General features: G+C 44.5%; 1 protein-coding gene across 2 annotated transcripts in view; it reads right to left on the reverse strand.

The window, feature by feature from the left end:
* LOC144688474 (proto-oncogene tyrosine-protein kinase Src-like) overlaps positions 1 to 16,937 on the reverse strand; it is a 170,244-nt gene that overhangs the window by 77,424 nt on the left and 75,883 nt on the right. For both annotated transcript variants that reach the window (XM_078555072.1, XM_078555071.1), the window contains exon 2: positions 13,559 to 13,828. In XM_078555072.1, coding sequence (XP_078411198.1) covers positions 13,559 to 13,820 — 262 coding nt within the window. In that variant the 5' untranslated portion in view covers positions 13,821 to 13,828. The remainder of the gene's footprint in view (positions 1 to 13,558; positions 13,829 to 16,937) is intronic.

A 16,937-nucleotide genomic window follows, 5' to 3' on the forward strand; every position in this document is an offset into this window, starting at 1 on the left:
ACTTGGAGGGAACTTCCAGGTGGTAGTGTTCCCATCTATCTGCTGCCCTTGTCCTTCTAGATAGTAGTGGTTGTGGGTTTGGAAGGTGCTGTCAAAGGACCCTTGGTGAATTCCTGCAGTGCATCTTGTAGATGATACACACTGCTGCTACTGTGTGTTGGTGGTGAAGGGAGTGAATGTTTGTGGATTTGGTGCCAATCAAGTGGGCTGCTTTGTCCTGGATGGTGTCAAGCTTCTTGAGTGTTGTGGGAGCTGCACTCATCCAGGCAAGTGGAGAGGATTCCATCACACTCCCGACTTGTGCCTTGTAGATGGTGGACAGGAATTGGAGAGTCAGGTGATGTGTTACTCGTTGCAGGATTCCTAGCCTCTGACCAGCTCTTATAGACATAGTATTTATATGGCTCGTCTAATTCAGTTTCTGGTCAATGGTAACCCTCCAGGATGTTGATAGTGGGGGATTCAGTGTTGGTAATGCCATTGAACATCAAGGAGCATTGGTTGGATTCTCTCTTGTTAAGGATGGTCATTGCCTGGCACTTGTGTGGCGCGAATGACACTTGCCACTTGTCATCCCAAGCCTGGATATTGCCCAGGTCTTGCTGCATTTGGACGTGGACTGCTTCAGTGTAATAATAGGGAGAACACTACCTTCAGGTGTGCAAGTAGTGATTTGAGTACATTTAATGATGGCTTGCACTCAATAAACACTATCTGACTGCTCTTTGCTGGCGTTGTTTGCCGCTGTTAACTTGATACATGCTGATGTTATTCCAATGATGAAATAGTTAATTAGATGCTGATGGAACTAAGTGATGTTTCCCCTTGGTGTCTGGAGGCACCCCATAGTTTAGACATTGAATGTGTTGCTCACTTTCACCAAAAGAGCCATCCGCATGTTCCTGTACATTTCATTGCTGGATTGCATCTAACACAGGTCTAAGATCACAAAATCTTTCTACAGACAGACGTCTGGAATGTCCATGTTACTCATGCTACCCCATTAGGCAGTTGCAAGTCCCCCTCCTGTGACCTTGGACTTCTCAAGCTGTCAGTTCCTGCTGCTTCTTCTCCATCATGCAGCTAAAGAAAGAAACATGCATTTCTATGGCACCTTTCATAACCTCAGGACATCCCAAAGTGTTTTCCAGCCAATGAAGCACTTTTGAAGTGTAGTCACTGTCGTAATGTAGAAAACACATTGATTGTTTGATCTCCTTACTTCAGAGTCGACCAGAATTCTTCATTAGGAAATATTTCCTGCTCTGCTTGTCTTTAGATCCAAGCTGATTACAGCCAGTTCTTTAACACCACTTTTAAATGGCAGAAATATGGAAATGAAGTAAAGGTTGAATAAATTTGCATGTTTCTCACTAATTGCTCTTTATAAAGCAGATAACAAGCAAAATGTATAAGCAATGGATCAGCTCAAGAGAAATATTTACTCTCAGGAGTAAGTGTTGGAGAATGGGCAAAAGTTAATATATAATTAATAGGCAATGACAGAATTACTGCTTGTTACCACACACTTAACTTCTTGATGAGAACTCAAATGTATCAGAGCTGCCAAAACATTTTGTTAAAATGCATTGTGGACGTATTCTTACTCCCTTATGCAATTATAGCTGGAATTGTGTCTCTTCAGGTGATGTAACTTTACAACCAGCAGAAAACTATTACAGCCCCATCTGTTGTACCAATTTCCTCCTTTTGGAGTTAGCCTATTACTAAAGAGCAGGAAAGAACATCTGGGCTGGATAACTAACTCCTTTTTTTAGGCTTTGGGGAGTTACCATAAATAGACGGCTATGGATGGACTCGTAAAGTGCACGACTCCAATTACGGACAGCAGAAGAAACATTTGACAGCCCAAAAGTGTTGCTGATGTGTTCACTGGGAAAAGATCAAGGAACAATCAGTCACCTCCTCCAGATTAATAGTTTGCTCATACGGGCAGATGGTAAGGCATTTTCATCAATTTGGGTTCCAATGCAAAATGGCAGAGGACACATCAACTTATTGCAATAAAAAGAGCAGCAACATTATCAGCAAATCCTACATCCAGGCCCATCATATTTCTGCCTTTTCATTATCTAGTAATTGGTACGTATTATGGACGCTTAATTGTTTGGGGATGGAATGTGAAAAGGACAGCTTCCCAGCAACAAAAATTTCTACAGTGATTTTACTTTACAGCATATCATTGAACATGGTGCTGACAAAGAGTGTGGATAATCAATAGCCTGGTTATTAAAGATAGAAATTTAAGAACTTTAACGGACAAGATTCAGAAATATTACAGAGCCGTGGTTCAGTTGGTAGCACTCTTGTCTTCTGAGTCAAGAGGTTGTGGGTTCAAGTCCCACTCTGGGACTTGAGGTTAACACTCCAGTGCAATACTGAGGGAGTGCTGTCTGTCAGATGACACATTAAACCACGGCCCTGCCTGCCCTCGCATGTGGGTGTAAATGATCCCAAAGCAGTATTTAAAAGAGTTCCCTGGGGCCCTAGCCAATATTTATCCCTCATTCAACATCACAAAAACAGATTATAACATTGTTATTTGTGGGAGCTTGCTGTGCTTTCTTACATTACAACAATGGCCGCACTTTCTTCTCTGGTTGTACAGTACTTCGTGATATCGGTGGTCATGAAAAGAAGCATATGAATGCAAGTCTTGCAGTAAAATGACTGGAGGTGCATTACAGAAGTGTTATCAAACAAAATTTGAGCTGCATGGGGGTGTAGTACTGTTGAGCACATCAGAGCGCTACTCCAACACCTCCAAACAGACCCCAGGAGATGGGGATAAGGGTGCCCGGGCCCAGTGTTTTAAACAGAGTTCTTATCATCCATGCTGAGCAACCAGGCCTTAGGCTAAAAAAAAGCCGTAACTTTCAGGCTGTGTTCCGAATTTTTGAAGCTGGTCTGTCAGGTCAATTTAACTTCCTGCTACTTTATTGCTGGGGAGGTTGAGGAGTTTGTGGGGAGGGGAATGGGGTTATTGGGGGAGTGGGGTAGGGTGGAGGTTAGAGGAGGTTGAGGTGGAAGGTGTGGTTGCAGGGAGGGGGGTTTGGGAGGGTGGGAAGGTTGTTGGAGGAAGTGGTGAGAAAGAGGTTGGTGGCAGTGGGGGCACTATTATTTTTCACTTTAGGGGATTCAATTTTTTTTTTTATTCATGCACGGGATGTGGGCATCACTGGCTAGGCCAGTGTTTATTGCCCATCCCTAGATGCCCTTGAGAAGGTGGTGGTGATCTGCCTTCTTGAACCACTGCAGTCCATGTCATGTAGGTACATTCAGAGTGCTGTTTGGGAGGGAGTTCCAGGATTTTGACCCAGCGACAGTGAAGGAATGGTGATAGTTTCCAAGTCAGTGTGGACTTGGAGGGGAACTTCCAGGAGTTGGTATTCCCTTGTCTCTGCTGCCCTTGTCCTTCTAAATGGTAGTGGTCATAGTTTTGGAATGTGATGTCTGAGGAATCTTGGTGAGTTCCTGCAGTGCGTCTTGTAGATGGTGCACACTGCTGCCACTGTATGTTGGCGGTGGAGGGAATGAATCTTGATGGTGGTGGATGGAGTGCCAAGTCAAGCGAGCTGCTTTGTCCTGGATGGCGTTGAGCTTCTAGAGTGTTGTTGGAGCTGCACTCATCCAGGCAAGTGGAGAGTGTTCCATCATACTCCTGACCTGTGTCTTGCAGATGGTGGACAGACTTTGGGGAGTCAGGAGGTGAGTTACTCACCACAGGATTCCTAGCCTCTGACCTGCTCTTGTAGCCACAGTATTTATATGGCTAGTCCAGTTCAGTTTCTGGTCAATGATAACCCCCAAGATGTTGATAGTGTGGGATTCAGTGATGGTAATGCTACTGAACGCCAAGGGGCGATGATTAGATTCTCTCTTGTTGGAGATGGTCAATGCCTGACACTTGTGTGGCATGAATGTTACTTGCCACTTGTCACCCCAAGCCTGGATATTGCCCAGGTCTTGCTGCATTTGAACATGGACATTGTGCAGTCATCAGCGAACATCCCCACTTCTGACCTTATGATGGAAGAAAGGTCATTGACAAAGCAAGTGAAGATGGTTGGGCCGAGGACACTACCCTGAGGAACTTCTGCGGTGATGTCCTGGACCGGAGAAGATTGACCTCCAACAACCACAACCATCATCCTTTGTACTAGGTATGACTTCAACCAGTGGAGAGTTTTCCCCGATTCCCATTGACTCCATTTTTGCTAAGTTTCCTTGATGCCACACTTGGTCAAATGTGGCCTTGATGTCAAGGGCTGTCACTCTGACCTCACCTCTGGAGTTCAGCTCTTTTGTCTATGTTGGAACCAAACCTGTAATGGCGGAACCCAAACTGAGCGTCAGTGAGCAGGCTATTGCTAAGCAAGTGCCACTTAATAGCACTATTGATGACCCCTTTCATTACTTTACTGATGGTCGAGAGTAGACTGATGGGGCAATAATTGGCCGGGTTGGATTTGTCCTACCTTTTTGTGTAAAGCTCATACCTGGGCAATTTTCTACAGAAGTGTGGAGCTTGGGTGCCATTCTGAAGGACTGGATTGCCTGCCTGTTGCAGAAGTCACCTGATTCTCCTTTCACTGAAACCAAGTGAAGTTTCAGAAAGCTTGCAATCATATGAAGATATTATAAAATGATGCACTTCACCCTGTAGAAATGCATTTCTGGAATTTGGGTATATACCCCCCACCCTGCCCCATGATTTCCAGTCTAGTCATTACTGAAAAACTTTGGTCGCGCATGAAGCGTTTGACAGGGGGGTGCCCGAATTCAGGATGTTTATTCCTGCTGGGTGACCCTCAGCACTGGGGAGGACTTTTGGAAAATTGACCAGCAGGACTTATGCCTCTTGATTTTTCACCATGTTTCCTTGCTGTTACTAGCCTCATAATTGCCAGTGTTATAGCTGTACTGGAACAACTTGGCTCTGGGCGCGGCAAGTTGTGCATCACAAGTCTATTGCCGGAATATTACTATTATTATTAGATCCCACCATAGCAGAGTGGAATTTAAATTCAATTAATAAATATGGAACAGCAGACTATCATCGATTGTCGTAAAAACCTATCAGGATCAGTACCGTCCTTTAGGGAAGGAAATCTTCCATCCTTACCTGGTCTGGCCTACATGTGACTCCAGACCCACAGCAATGTGGTTGACTCTTAACCGCCGCTGGAAATGGCCTCACAAGCTAATCAGTTCAAGGGCAATTAGGGATGGGCAAAAAATGCTAGCCTTCCCATGAAAGGGTAAGGAATAAAGAAAATGATTAATACATAAGAAAACAACGTAATAGTAGATTTAGAAATGATGCGGCCAACACTTTTTCTTAGATAAAAGCAAAATACTGCAGATGCTGGAAATCTGAAACAAAAACAGAAAAAGCTGTAAAAACTCAGCAGGTCTAACAGCATCTGTGGAGAAAAAAATAAAACAGAGTTATGTTTCAAGTCTGTATGACTCTTCTTCAGAGCTGAAGAAATGAAGAGCTTTTTACAAAGCTCTGAAGAACAGACATACGGACTCAAAACATTAACTCTTTTTTTTCCCTCCACAGATGCTGTAAGACCTGCTGAGTTTTTCCAGCGTTTTCTGTTTTTGTTTCACATGTTCTTAAAAATTTGGCACTACACCCCTGGAGCCACATAAGGAGATGTCAGGACCAGGCAACCAAAAACATGGAAAACGAGAGAAGTGTGAAGCTTGGGTGCCATTCTGAAGGACTGGATTGCCTGCCTGTTGCAAAAGTCACCTGATTCTCCTTTCACTGAAACCAAGTGAAGTTTCAGAAAGCTTGCAATCATATGAAGATATGATAAAATGATGCACTTCACCCTGTAGGAATGCATTTCTGGAATTTGGTATATACCCCCCACCCTGCCCCATGAGTTTCAGTCTAGTCATTACTGAAAAATTTTGGTCATGCATGAGGCGTTCAACAGGGTGGGGTGGGGTTGGATGCGTTGAGGTGGCAAGGAAGATTCAGGAAGTGGCGGCACAATGCCCAAATTCAGGAAATTTATTTCTGCTGGGTGACGCTCGGCACCAGGAGGATTCTTTCGGAAAATTGACCAGTAGGACTTATGCCTCTTGACTTTCCACCATGTTTCCCTTCTGTAATTACCTCCCATCCCTAATGACTTCATGCCTGGCAATGTTATAAGCAGAAGTTGGGACCTCATTTTGTATGCAAGCTGTAAAGCCACACTTGTGCCTGAAATTTAAAATTGGAAAAGAAAGCGAAACAAAATCCCTAGCAAGAACAAATTGTTCCAGATGCCTGAGCCTAGTGTGAAATCACAGACACAACACACTGCAGCAGAGCCAGGGGGAGGAGAGCAAAATCAATATGGAAGCTACTTGTCGTATTTGCTGATGATCTACTAACTCAATGACATGCTCAGCAGCTGCAAATTAATTCTCACTGCATCAAATCCTCAGCACCTGAATGTTCATTGTGCTCCATCACAGATTGGCTCGATAGTCTCCACAACGTCAACATCATTCATTTTAAAACTTTTGTTCTGGAATTTATTTCTGTACACAGCATGCAAAAATAAGGTCATGATGCTTCACGGCTATTACCAATGGCATTTCCAAGAAGATGACACACACACAAACAATGTGCACCTCACCCAAAAAGACAAAGTTGAGAAAAGATTACGAATTGTTTGCTTTATCATCGGAAGCCAAGTTGTGCGTGCATTTCTTTCACTGTGAAGATTTATGCTTTTATGCTCAGTGAATTTGCAGCAGATATTAGAGACCATATTTGGATTGCAAACAATGGCATCAAACAGTTTTGAGTCATGGATGTGATGAGTTAGATGTAATGCTTTCTGGGTTGTCTCAACGATATGCTTTAATCCCAACTCAAAAAGAAAATTCTCCATTGCACAATTGCAGTGCTTCCATATTATGTACTTTCTCTCCTTTCCAAATTAGATCATCAATTTAGTAAGATTTAAAGAGAAAAGGACTTGCATTTATAATAGCATCTCATGCATATCCTCAGGATGTTCCAAGCATCTTACAGATTACGTTTGCAGTGTAATCTCTTATTATGTAGGGAAATGGGGCAGCCAATTTGCAACTAGGAAGATTTGATAAACAGCGATTGAGTGAATGGCCAGGTAAGCTGTTTTTGTTGGTGCGATTTAAGGAATAGACATTGGCCTGAACTTTGTGAAAACTCCATGTTTATTTTTTCCAAGTAGCACCATGACTCCTTTATATTCACTTGAGCAAACAGAAAGGACCTTGGTTTACACCTCATCTTAAAGATAGCATCTCTGACAATTCAGCACTCCCACAGTGCTGCACTGAAGCATAGATGATGTGCTCGAGTCCATGGCAAGGCTTGAACCTTCCAACTCTGAGGTGAGAGAGCTACCAACTGAGCAAAGCAGGCTGGTACAAAATCAAGGCAGTTTTCCTCCTGTCAGCCTAGAAACTTAAAAGGAGCATGACAGCCAACAGATGAGGGAAGATTTTCATCTCATCAGATCTTAGAAGTTGAAAGAACAATGTGCTAAACCCTGCATTTAATAATTGATGGTAAGTAATTGCTAAAAAAAATTCACACCAAAACTACACAGTGGGCAGCAAACCCTTTCTTTCAAGATATTAAGTAAGGCTGCCAGTGGAGGAGATTATGTGCACTGTATATTGATCGCTGTACAATTGTGTCATCGATCAGACAGACAAGCATCTCTTGAAATACAAAATCAATTTGATGGGCACAGTACTCTCCAACAGATCTTCATTTGTACAGGACATATTAGAAAATCAGTGAAACAGAGGGAAATTACTTCTCAGTTTCCAGTGCCTGTTATTTCGCTTTGTGGCTCATCCAAATGAAGATAAGCTGCAGTGTCTACTCAGCTGTGCTTCATCCTGTGCATTTCAAATTCACTTGATACTACAGGGCAAACTAAATGGATGAAAAATGCTAATGCACAGAGATCAGCTATCACACAGCATACACAACTGACTGACTCGTACTGAGGTTTTTGATGTCAGCTGTAGTCAGTAGCATTAATTTGTGCAATGGCTGGTTTAAGAAACCGAATGATAAGTAAAAATTATTTTATGAGACAAGCCCACTGAGCATCGCAAGGACCAAAATGACACAGTATAAAGCGTCAAGGCAATGTACAAGCTCAGTGCTGTAGCTGCCCTGGGACTGCTCAATGCTAGCTCTGGATATAAAGTGGGGCTACACCGTCAGCGTAATGTAGACAGCGCTCTGTATTGTACCAACACTGGGATTAGGGACACAGATTTAAGCTTTAGGGCAATAGATGCAGGGAGGATGTGAGGAAGAATTTTGTTTTTGTTACACAACGAATGGGAATGACCTGGAACTCGCTGTCTATGAGGGTGGCAGAAGCAAAGACATTTGCTCATTATCAATTGTGAGGATGACAGCATCAGGAGCAACAAAAATGACATGGAAGCTCTGATCCTGATGCCAACCGGGGCACAGAAAGAGAAGAGAGAGCAAGAGAGAAAGAAAGAAAGACAGACGGACAGAGAGAGAGCAACACAGTTTGAAGAGGGGGAAAGAGACTCAAAGGGCGGAATGTTCGGGTCAGTGGGTGGCCATGACCAGCGGGCCGGGGAGTGGCTGGGGAATGGTCCGCCGACCGCGATGGACCCCCTAATGGGATTTCACGCTGGCTGGCCAATTAACAGCCAGCCAGTGTGAAAGGTGCGCTGAAATGCTCAGCGCTGCTGGGATGCGGGGGCGGGAGGAGGGCGAGCACTGAAGTCAGCGAGGGCGTGGGAGAGTGCGGAAAGAAAGCTCCATGAAGGCAGAGAGCTGCCTCAGGGAGCTGAAGAATTTAAAATCAATAAAAGCAGAATTTAAAATCCTGGAAAAAAAATCCACGTCTCAGAATGAGTCACCTCAACATAAGGATACTGAAAATTCTGTCCAAACATTTTAACATTTTTTGAATTAATCTCGGAAAAATCATCCCGCCCTTGGATGAGGTTTCCTCAGAAAGGCAAAGGCCACTTGGCCAATTCGCCCGCCCACCAACTGTAACATTGAACGGGCAGCGAAAAATCGCCATCAACTGCTACTTTGATGGCCTTAATAGGTAGGTGGGCGCACTGCCAACGCACGCCCGACCACAACTGAAACATCGTGCGAGTGCGCGACGACATTGGTACATGCGCTATTTCATGCTCGAACGTGTCGGGCATGTGCCCACACGCTGAGTGGAAAATTCTACCCAAACTGTGGGAGAACGAGCAACATAAACTGGAGTGAGGGACAGTTTCATGTTGGCCTGTGATGTACATTGCTGTATAATGGGTTTTGTTCTGAGAATAAGGCAGTTATTGTGCTGCTCGATCCTCACTTAAATGATGGGCTGCAGCAAATCAACAAATTGATTTAGGCCTGGCTTTGGTTTTATTTTAATAATTTGCGGTTTATTGTTAAAAAGACACAAAACTGTACGAAAACTTTTATTAGGGGAAGCATTTTCCACCCATCGGGGGAGGGAGGGGGATGTGTGGGAGCGGGCGGGTTCCTGATTGGCGGCCCCAGTGGGGGGCCGCGCCGCCATTTTACATGGGCAGGCCAATAAAGGCCTGCCCAGCGTGACATCCACTCAGAAGCGCTATGCCCTCCCTATGCGGGTGGGGGGGAGGGGGTGATTTCCTGAGCCAGGGGCGCCCTCTTCCACACATGCGTGTGAAAGAGCGCACAGATCTCCCTGAGCCAAAGTGCCGCCTCAGGGAGATCGGCTGAAGTTATAAAAGTTTTCTAAAGGTTAGGAAAAAATTTCCTGACATGTCCCCTCATGTGACACGGTCACATCAGCTGGGACATGTCCATTACTTTTATTTAAAACTATTCCAAAAATTTTAAATCCCTCATGGAACCTCATCCCGCCCGTGGACGAGGTTTCATGCTTTTTCTGAAGGCCGCCTGGGCTCTTCGCCTGCCCGCCAAACCTTAAGGTTGGACGGGCCGGTCCATCAATCATTTCAATTAATTTTTTAACCGCCTCTGACATGTCGGTGGGCACCCAGCCAATTTGCTGCTCGCCCACCGAACTCAAAATCTAAGTGACGCTGGGAGACATCGGGATGCCTGCCCCGCCCCCGCTCGCCAACTGGAAAAAGCTGCCCTAGAAGTTATTTATAATCAATGATTTTGTTGAAACAATGGTATTTACTTAATGTTTCTCATTGCAGTCTACATTGCAGCAGCATCACAGAAGAACTTCTAATTTAAATATTGCTTATTTTTTAAATTAATTTGTGTTCTTGGACTTATGAATTAGTATTCAGTTTACTATAAGACAAATGTCAAATATTTTATCTGGGGATTCGGGATACTGAGACATTCAACCAGGTAATGCAATAACATTTGCAAACAATGGGAAAATATTACGTGATCTAATGTCATGCAGTTAAGCATCACACAAGCAATGTCACATGATCAAATCTTCAGGAATACAGTAAACTAGAGTTGGTGCTGGTGCTGGAAGATTCTGGCCATTATATCATTACATCCAAAGTGTTTTTAGACATTTCTCAGGAGGTGTGTTGAAGCAATATTTGATTAAACGTGACACTACTTTTCAGCAGACAGGGATACTCCAAAGGCATCTCTCATTCCAAGACAACCTATAGCAAGAGCGGCAGTGTGGCATTGAGAACAAGGCTTGTGTATGTATACTTCATAACCTGTAAGCTCTTGAAAAAAATTATCTTCATATCAGCCATTCCTTCTCCCATCCACTTCAGTTGGAAAACTTGCAGGTACATCTTTTAATCTGTTGATCACAAGCCAATTAATATTTTCAAAAAGGCGTAGCACTAGATGATTCAGCAACCCCTTAGAAGGGAAGGGGAGCATAAAAAACGCAGGGTTCCAACTGATTACCATCCAGCATCCGCTGTTAGAGAATTATTCATTGTACGTGGACAGAATAGGGCTCAGCTGTTGAGTCCCATGATTGAAAAGGCTGCCGACATCCACCATCCAGGTTCATACATGAACAACCACATGACCAAACCTGACTATTCCGTCCCCTCCTGAGTGCAAGAGCACTGAAGCGAATTGTATTGCTACCACTCCTGGTCCAACCGAAAGCAACTACTTCAGTACAGATCAGAAACTTGAGGCTTTAGCTTGCAATTAAACTCATTCAAAAAGAAAAAAATTACACTTCTGCAACATTTTATCTCATCTCCCAAACATATCTAAGTAATTTACATAAAATTAATTACATTGTACACCTACTATTCTCACCTCAGTAGTCAGCAACAAAATCCATGTTATTTCTCTTTATCCTTCTGATATTGGTTGGGGAATAAATATTGGCCAGGGCAGCGATACCTCCTTAACAAAAATTAAAATACTTGGAAGAACTCAGCAGGTCTGGCAGCATCTGCGGAGAGGAACACAGTTAATGTTTCGAGTCCGTATGACTCTTCAGCAGAACTAAGGAAATATAGAAAAGGGGTGAAATATAAGCTGGTTTAAGGGGGGTGGGGGGACAGGTAGAGCTGGATAGAGGGCCAGAGTTAGGTGGAGATAACCAAAAGATGTCATAGACAAAAGGACAAAGAGCTGTTGAAGGTGGTGATATTGTCTAAGGAATGTGCTAATTAAGGATAGAAAGCAGGACAAGCAAGGTACAGATAGCCCTAGTGGGGGTGGGGTAGGGTGAAGGGAAGGGATCGAAATAAGCCAAAAGGTAGAGGTAAAACAATGGATGGAAATACATTTAAAAATAATGGAAATAGGTGGGAAAAGAAAAATCTATATAAATTATTGGAAAAAAAAGGGGGTTTGGAAAGGGGGTGGGGATGGAGGAAAGAGTTCATGATCTAAAATTGTTGAACTCAATATTCAGTCCGGAAGGCTGTAAAGTGCCTAGTCGGAAGATGAGGTGCTGTTCCTCCAGTTTGCGTTGAGCTTCACTGGAACAACGCAGCAGGCCAAGGACGGACATGTGGGCATGAGAGCAGGGTGGAGTGTTGAAATGGCAAGCGACAGGGAGATCTGGGTCATGCTTGCGGACAGACTGAAGGTGTTCCGCAAAGTGGTCACCCAGTCTGCGTTTGGTCTCTCCAATGTAGAGGAGACCGCATTGGGAGCAACGAATGCAGTAGACTAAACTGAGGGAAGTGCAAGTGAAATGCTGCTTCACTTGAAAGGAGTGTTTGGGCCCTTGGACGGTGAGGAGAGGGGAAGTAAAGGGGCAGGTGTTGCACCTTCTGCGGTTGCATGGGTAGGTGCCGTGGGAGGGGATTGAGGTGTAGGGGATGATGGAGGAATGGACCAGGGTGTCCCAGAGGGAATGATCCCTGCGGAATGCCGCAGGGGGGGTGAAGGGAAGATGTGTTTGGTGGTGGCATCATGCTGGAGTTGGCGGAAATGGCGGAGGATGATCCTTTGAATGCGGAGGCTGGTGGGGTGACAAGTGAGGACAAGGGGGACCCTATCATGGTTCTGGGAGGGAGAGGAAGGTGTGAGGGTGGATGCTCGGGAGGTGGGCCGGACATGGTTGAGGGCCCTGTCAACCACCGTGGGTGGGAAACCTCGGTTAAGGAAGAAGGAAGACATGTCAGAAGAACTGTTTTTGAAAGTGGTATCATCAGAACAGATGCAACGGAGGCTAAGGAACTGAGAGAATAGGATGGAGTCCTTACAGGAAGCGGGGTGTGAGGAGCTGTAGTCGAGGTAGCTATGGGAGCCCGCAGTTTTTTGCTTTTATCTCAGCGATACCTCCTTGTTCTTCTTCCAAGAGTGCCACAGGATCATTAACATTCACCAGCAGGACAGGAAGATTAACAGTTTAACAGTTCACCTGAAGGGCAGCAACTTCTTGGAACAGTCCTAGGAGTGGTCTATTTGGCCCCGTCCAGCCTGTTCTGCCATTTAGTCAGATCACAGCTGATCTGTACTTTAACTCCATCTACCTGTCTTGGTTCCTTAACCTTTAATATTCTTGCCAAGCATAAATTTATCAATCTCTGTTTTCCACTGACCAAGACTCAACAGCTCTTTGGGGCAAAGAGTTCCAGATTTCTGTCACCCTTTGAGTGGCAAAGTGCTTTCTGACATCATCTCTGAATGGCCTAGCTCTAGTTTTAAGGTTATCCTCACTTGTTCTGAGTTTCCCCACCAGAGAAAATAGTTTATTTCCACCTATCAATCCTTTAAACACCTCGAAACCACAATTAGAGCACCCCTTATCCATATTCAACAGGCCTAGTTTTCTGTAACAGTCCTCATAATTTAACTCTTTTAGCATTCTGGTGAATCTGTACAGCACCACCTTCAAGGCCAATATATACTTTCCACAATGAGCCAAAATTATATGCTGGATCATAGCTTCAATAGGTTATGTTGAGCATTTAGACCATCACTGGGGAAGCTCCCCAGTTTTTAGCAATTGGTATTTGTGATGTTTTCAAATTAATTTAGGATTTTAAAAGTGTTCTCTCCTTCTCCCACGACCATTCTAGAGCTCCATTGCCCTGTACTAACCTGCCAGTTGGCCTGTCCGTTGTGATGGCGAAGATGCATTTGACGAAATAACCCCACCAAATAGCGTTGATTCCGTGGTTCCTCCAAATGGCGTAACATTGGAGCTGTTCTTATCCAGACCTGAAGCTTTCGCGGGAGTTGTCTGCGGATCTTGTGTTGGATCAAGTCCATAGCGTAGATTCTGTGTGCTGGATGAAATGCTGTTGTCTCCAGCCTTTGGCTTCAGGGAAGTATCTTTCAGCTTGCTCTTACTACTCCCCATTGTAAAACCTATGAAAAAAGGTCAAAATTACTAACAGAGCCACTTTTATGAGTAGTGTTCACAGTAAAATTCCTATTCTTTCTCCCTGATCACATGGATAATTCTTGTTTTAATGACAGCCAAGATTAACAATGATAAAAAATATTATAATAGAAGAAGAAACATTATACAAGTTTCTACAGCAAGCCATCAGCAAGATGAAGAATCAATAGGCTTCTTTTTTCATTCATTCCTGGGATATGGGCTTCGCTGGCTGAGCCAGCATTTATTGCCCATCCCTAGTTGCCCTTGAGAAGGTGGTGGTGAGCTGCCTTCTTGAACCGCTGCAGTCCATGTGGTGTAGGTATACCCACAGTGCTGTTAGGGCAAGAGTTCCAGGATCTTGACCCAGTGAGTGAGGGAATAGCGATATATTTCCAAGTCGGGATGTTGAGTGGCTTGGAGGGGAACTTCCGCTGTCTGGTAGCGGTCATCAGTTTGGAAAGTGCTGCCTGAGGAACCTTGGTGAGTTCCTGCAGTGGATCTTGCAGATGGTACACACTGCTGCTACTGTGCTTCGGTGGTGGAGGGAGTGAATGTTTGTGGATGGGGTGCCAATTAAGCAGGTGCTTTGTCCTGGATAGTGTCAAGGGTCTCAAGTGCTGTTGCAGCTGCACTCATCCATGCAAGTGGAGAGTATTCCATCACACACCTGACTTGTGCCTTGTAGATGGTGGACAGGCTTTGGGGAGTCAGCAGGTGAGTTATTTGTCACAGGATTCCTAGCCTCTGACCTGCTCTTGTAGCCACAGTATTTATATGGCTAGTCCAGTTCAGTTTCTGGTTGATGGTAACTCCCAGGGTGTTGAGAGTAGGGGTTGCAGCGATGGTAACGCCATTGAATGTCAAGCGGCGATGGTTAGATTCTATCGTTGGAGATGGTCATTGCCTGACACTTCTGTGGCATGAATATTACTTGCCACTTGTAGCCCAAGCCTGGATATTGTCCAGGTCTTGCTGCATTTGGACATGGACTGCTTCAGTATCTGAGGAGTCACAAATAGTGCTGAACATTGTGCAATCATCAGCGAACATCCTCGCCTCGGACCGTATAATGGAAGGAAGGTCATTGACAAAGCAGCTGAAGATGGTTGGGCCGAGGACACTACCCTGAGGAACTCCTGTGGCGATGTCCAGGAACTGAGATGATTGGCCTCCAACAACCACAACCATCTTCCTTTGTGCTAGGTATGACTCCAACCAGCGGAGAGTTTTCCCCCTGATTCCCATTGATTCCAGTTTTGCTAGGGCTCCTCGATGCCACACTCGATCAAATGCTGCCTTGATGTCAAGGGCAGTCACTCTCACCTCACCTCAGGAGTTCAGCTCTTTTGTCCATGTTTGAACCAAGATTGTAATGAGGTTAGAAGCTTAGTAACCCTGGCAGAACCCAAACTGAGTGTCAGTGAGCAGGTTATTGCTAAGCAAATACTGCTTGATAGCATTGTTGATGACTCCTTCCTTCACTTTACTGATGATCGAGAGTAGACCACCGGGACAGTAATTGGCTGGGTTGGATTTGTCCAGGTAGATGCCAGTGTTGCAGCTGTACTGGAACAGCTTGGCTAGGGGCGCGGCAAGTTCTGGAGCACAAGTTATTTCAGGAAATAGAATGATTCACCAATTCTTAAAGGGCTTCATGGTATTACTACCATAGCTAATATTTTTATAGTGTCTTTAATATAGCAAATATCCTAAGGCAATTCACAGATATGTTATCAAACAAAATTGAACACCAAGCCACATAAGAGAAGTTAAGCTTAGTCAAAGAGCTAGGTTTTAAGTTTTGAACACAATGCTGAGTTCAACATCTAAATTTTGAAGGTTTAATCTTGGGTCAGGCTAAGTACAAGTTTATATTTTTCAGCCTGAGTACTACATCACATCACTCCTCACCCACTCTGCATCATCACTCTTCATTTGCATTAGCCCAGTCCAGCATGAAAAAGGAGGAAGTGAAACAGTTTAAAAGGCCCACGGCAACCCAGCCCAGCAGTCTGACAAACCCAGAGAAAACTCACAAAGTGAGGAGCTAGCAGAGCATGTTGCCTACTTGGTGCCAAGGTAAGAGATACCACAAGGCAGCCAGAGAGGGATTTGGAAAGAGAGGGGTGAGCTGTGATCCATGTTGGAACAAATGATAATAGATAGGAACAAGGAGGAAGTCCATCAGGATGTATAAACTATCTAAAAAGCAGGACTTTGATGCTCCTGGGTCATTTCCCAAGACACTTGCAAATTGGCATAGAGACAGACAAATCAGGTGAGCTCTTTCTTATTTACCTTTCAAGCCAAGATGACCACATTCATCATCGTAGAGTTGCCAACCCTTAAGGATTGGCCTGTAGTCTCCAGGAATTGAAAATCAATCTCCAGGACACTGCTGTGTGCAACTCTGGAGAAAGATTTTCGGGAGATTCAAAAAGATTGGATTTTTTTTGTCATTTTCTTTGAACATTTCTCTTTACCAGATACAAGAATGTTGAAAATGGGGGTTGGGGGAAGACTGTTTGGCTGACAGTTAAGTATCATCCAATTGAGTAATAAGTCTTCCAATTGGCATAAGAAGGCAGTGCATCACAAGAATGGATGTGTTACCGCTGAATGGCTGGAGTTGGGGGCAAGTCATGCGGTGAAACCCCCAGGAGTACATTTATTCACAGTTGGCAACCTTAATCATCAGGGTGTGTGGTAGGGTTCTGGTGGGTATGTAGGTGACTGCTAAGGCCTATCTGTGCCCAGAGGTTTCTGCTGTAAATGGGACAGGATACCGCAGCCAGTTAAGTTTTGGAGGAACTGCTGGCTCGGGATTTCCTCTGCTTGCGTTTTCTCTCTGCGCCTGATAATGTGCTTGCTTTTGAAGGAGGCCACACTGTCTTTTATTTGGTTGCGCCTGGTGCAGCAAGCATCTCCCAGGACTCGAAATCGATGTCAAAACTCGAGTGAAGCCTGCAGGCTGTACTTGTAGTGCTTCCTTTGACCGCCATGTCAGGTGACTTAATACATGTCTAAAGGGCTGGTGTAGGAAAGAGGGACAGGAAGGAGATCACCAATGGGACATGCTCTCAATGAGAAGTG

This window comes from Cetorhinus maximus, chromosome 13 (assembly GCF_964194155.1).
Source record: "Cetorhinus maximus chromosome 13, sCetMax3.hap1.1, whole genome shotgun sequence".
Taxonomy (NCBI): domain Eukaryota; kingdom Metazoa; phylum Chordata; class Chondrichthyes; order Lamniformes; family Cetorhinidae; genus Cetorhinus; species Cetorhinus maximus.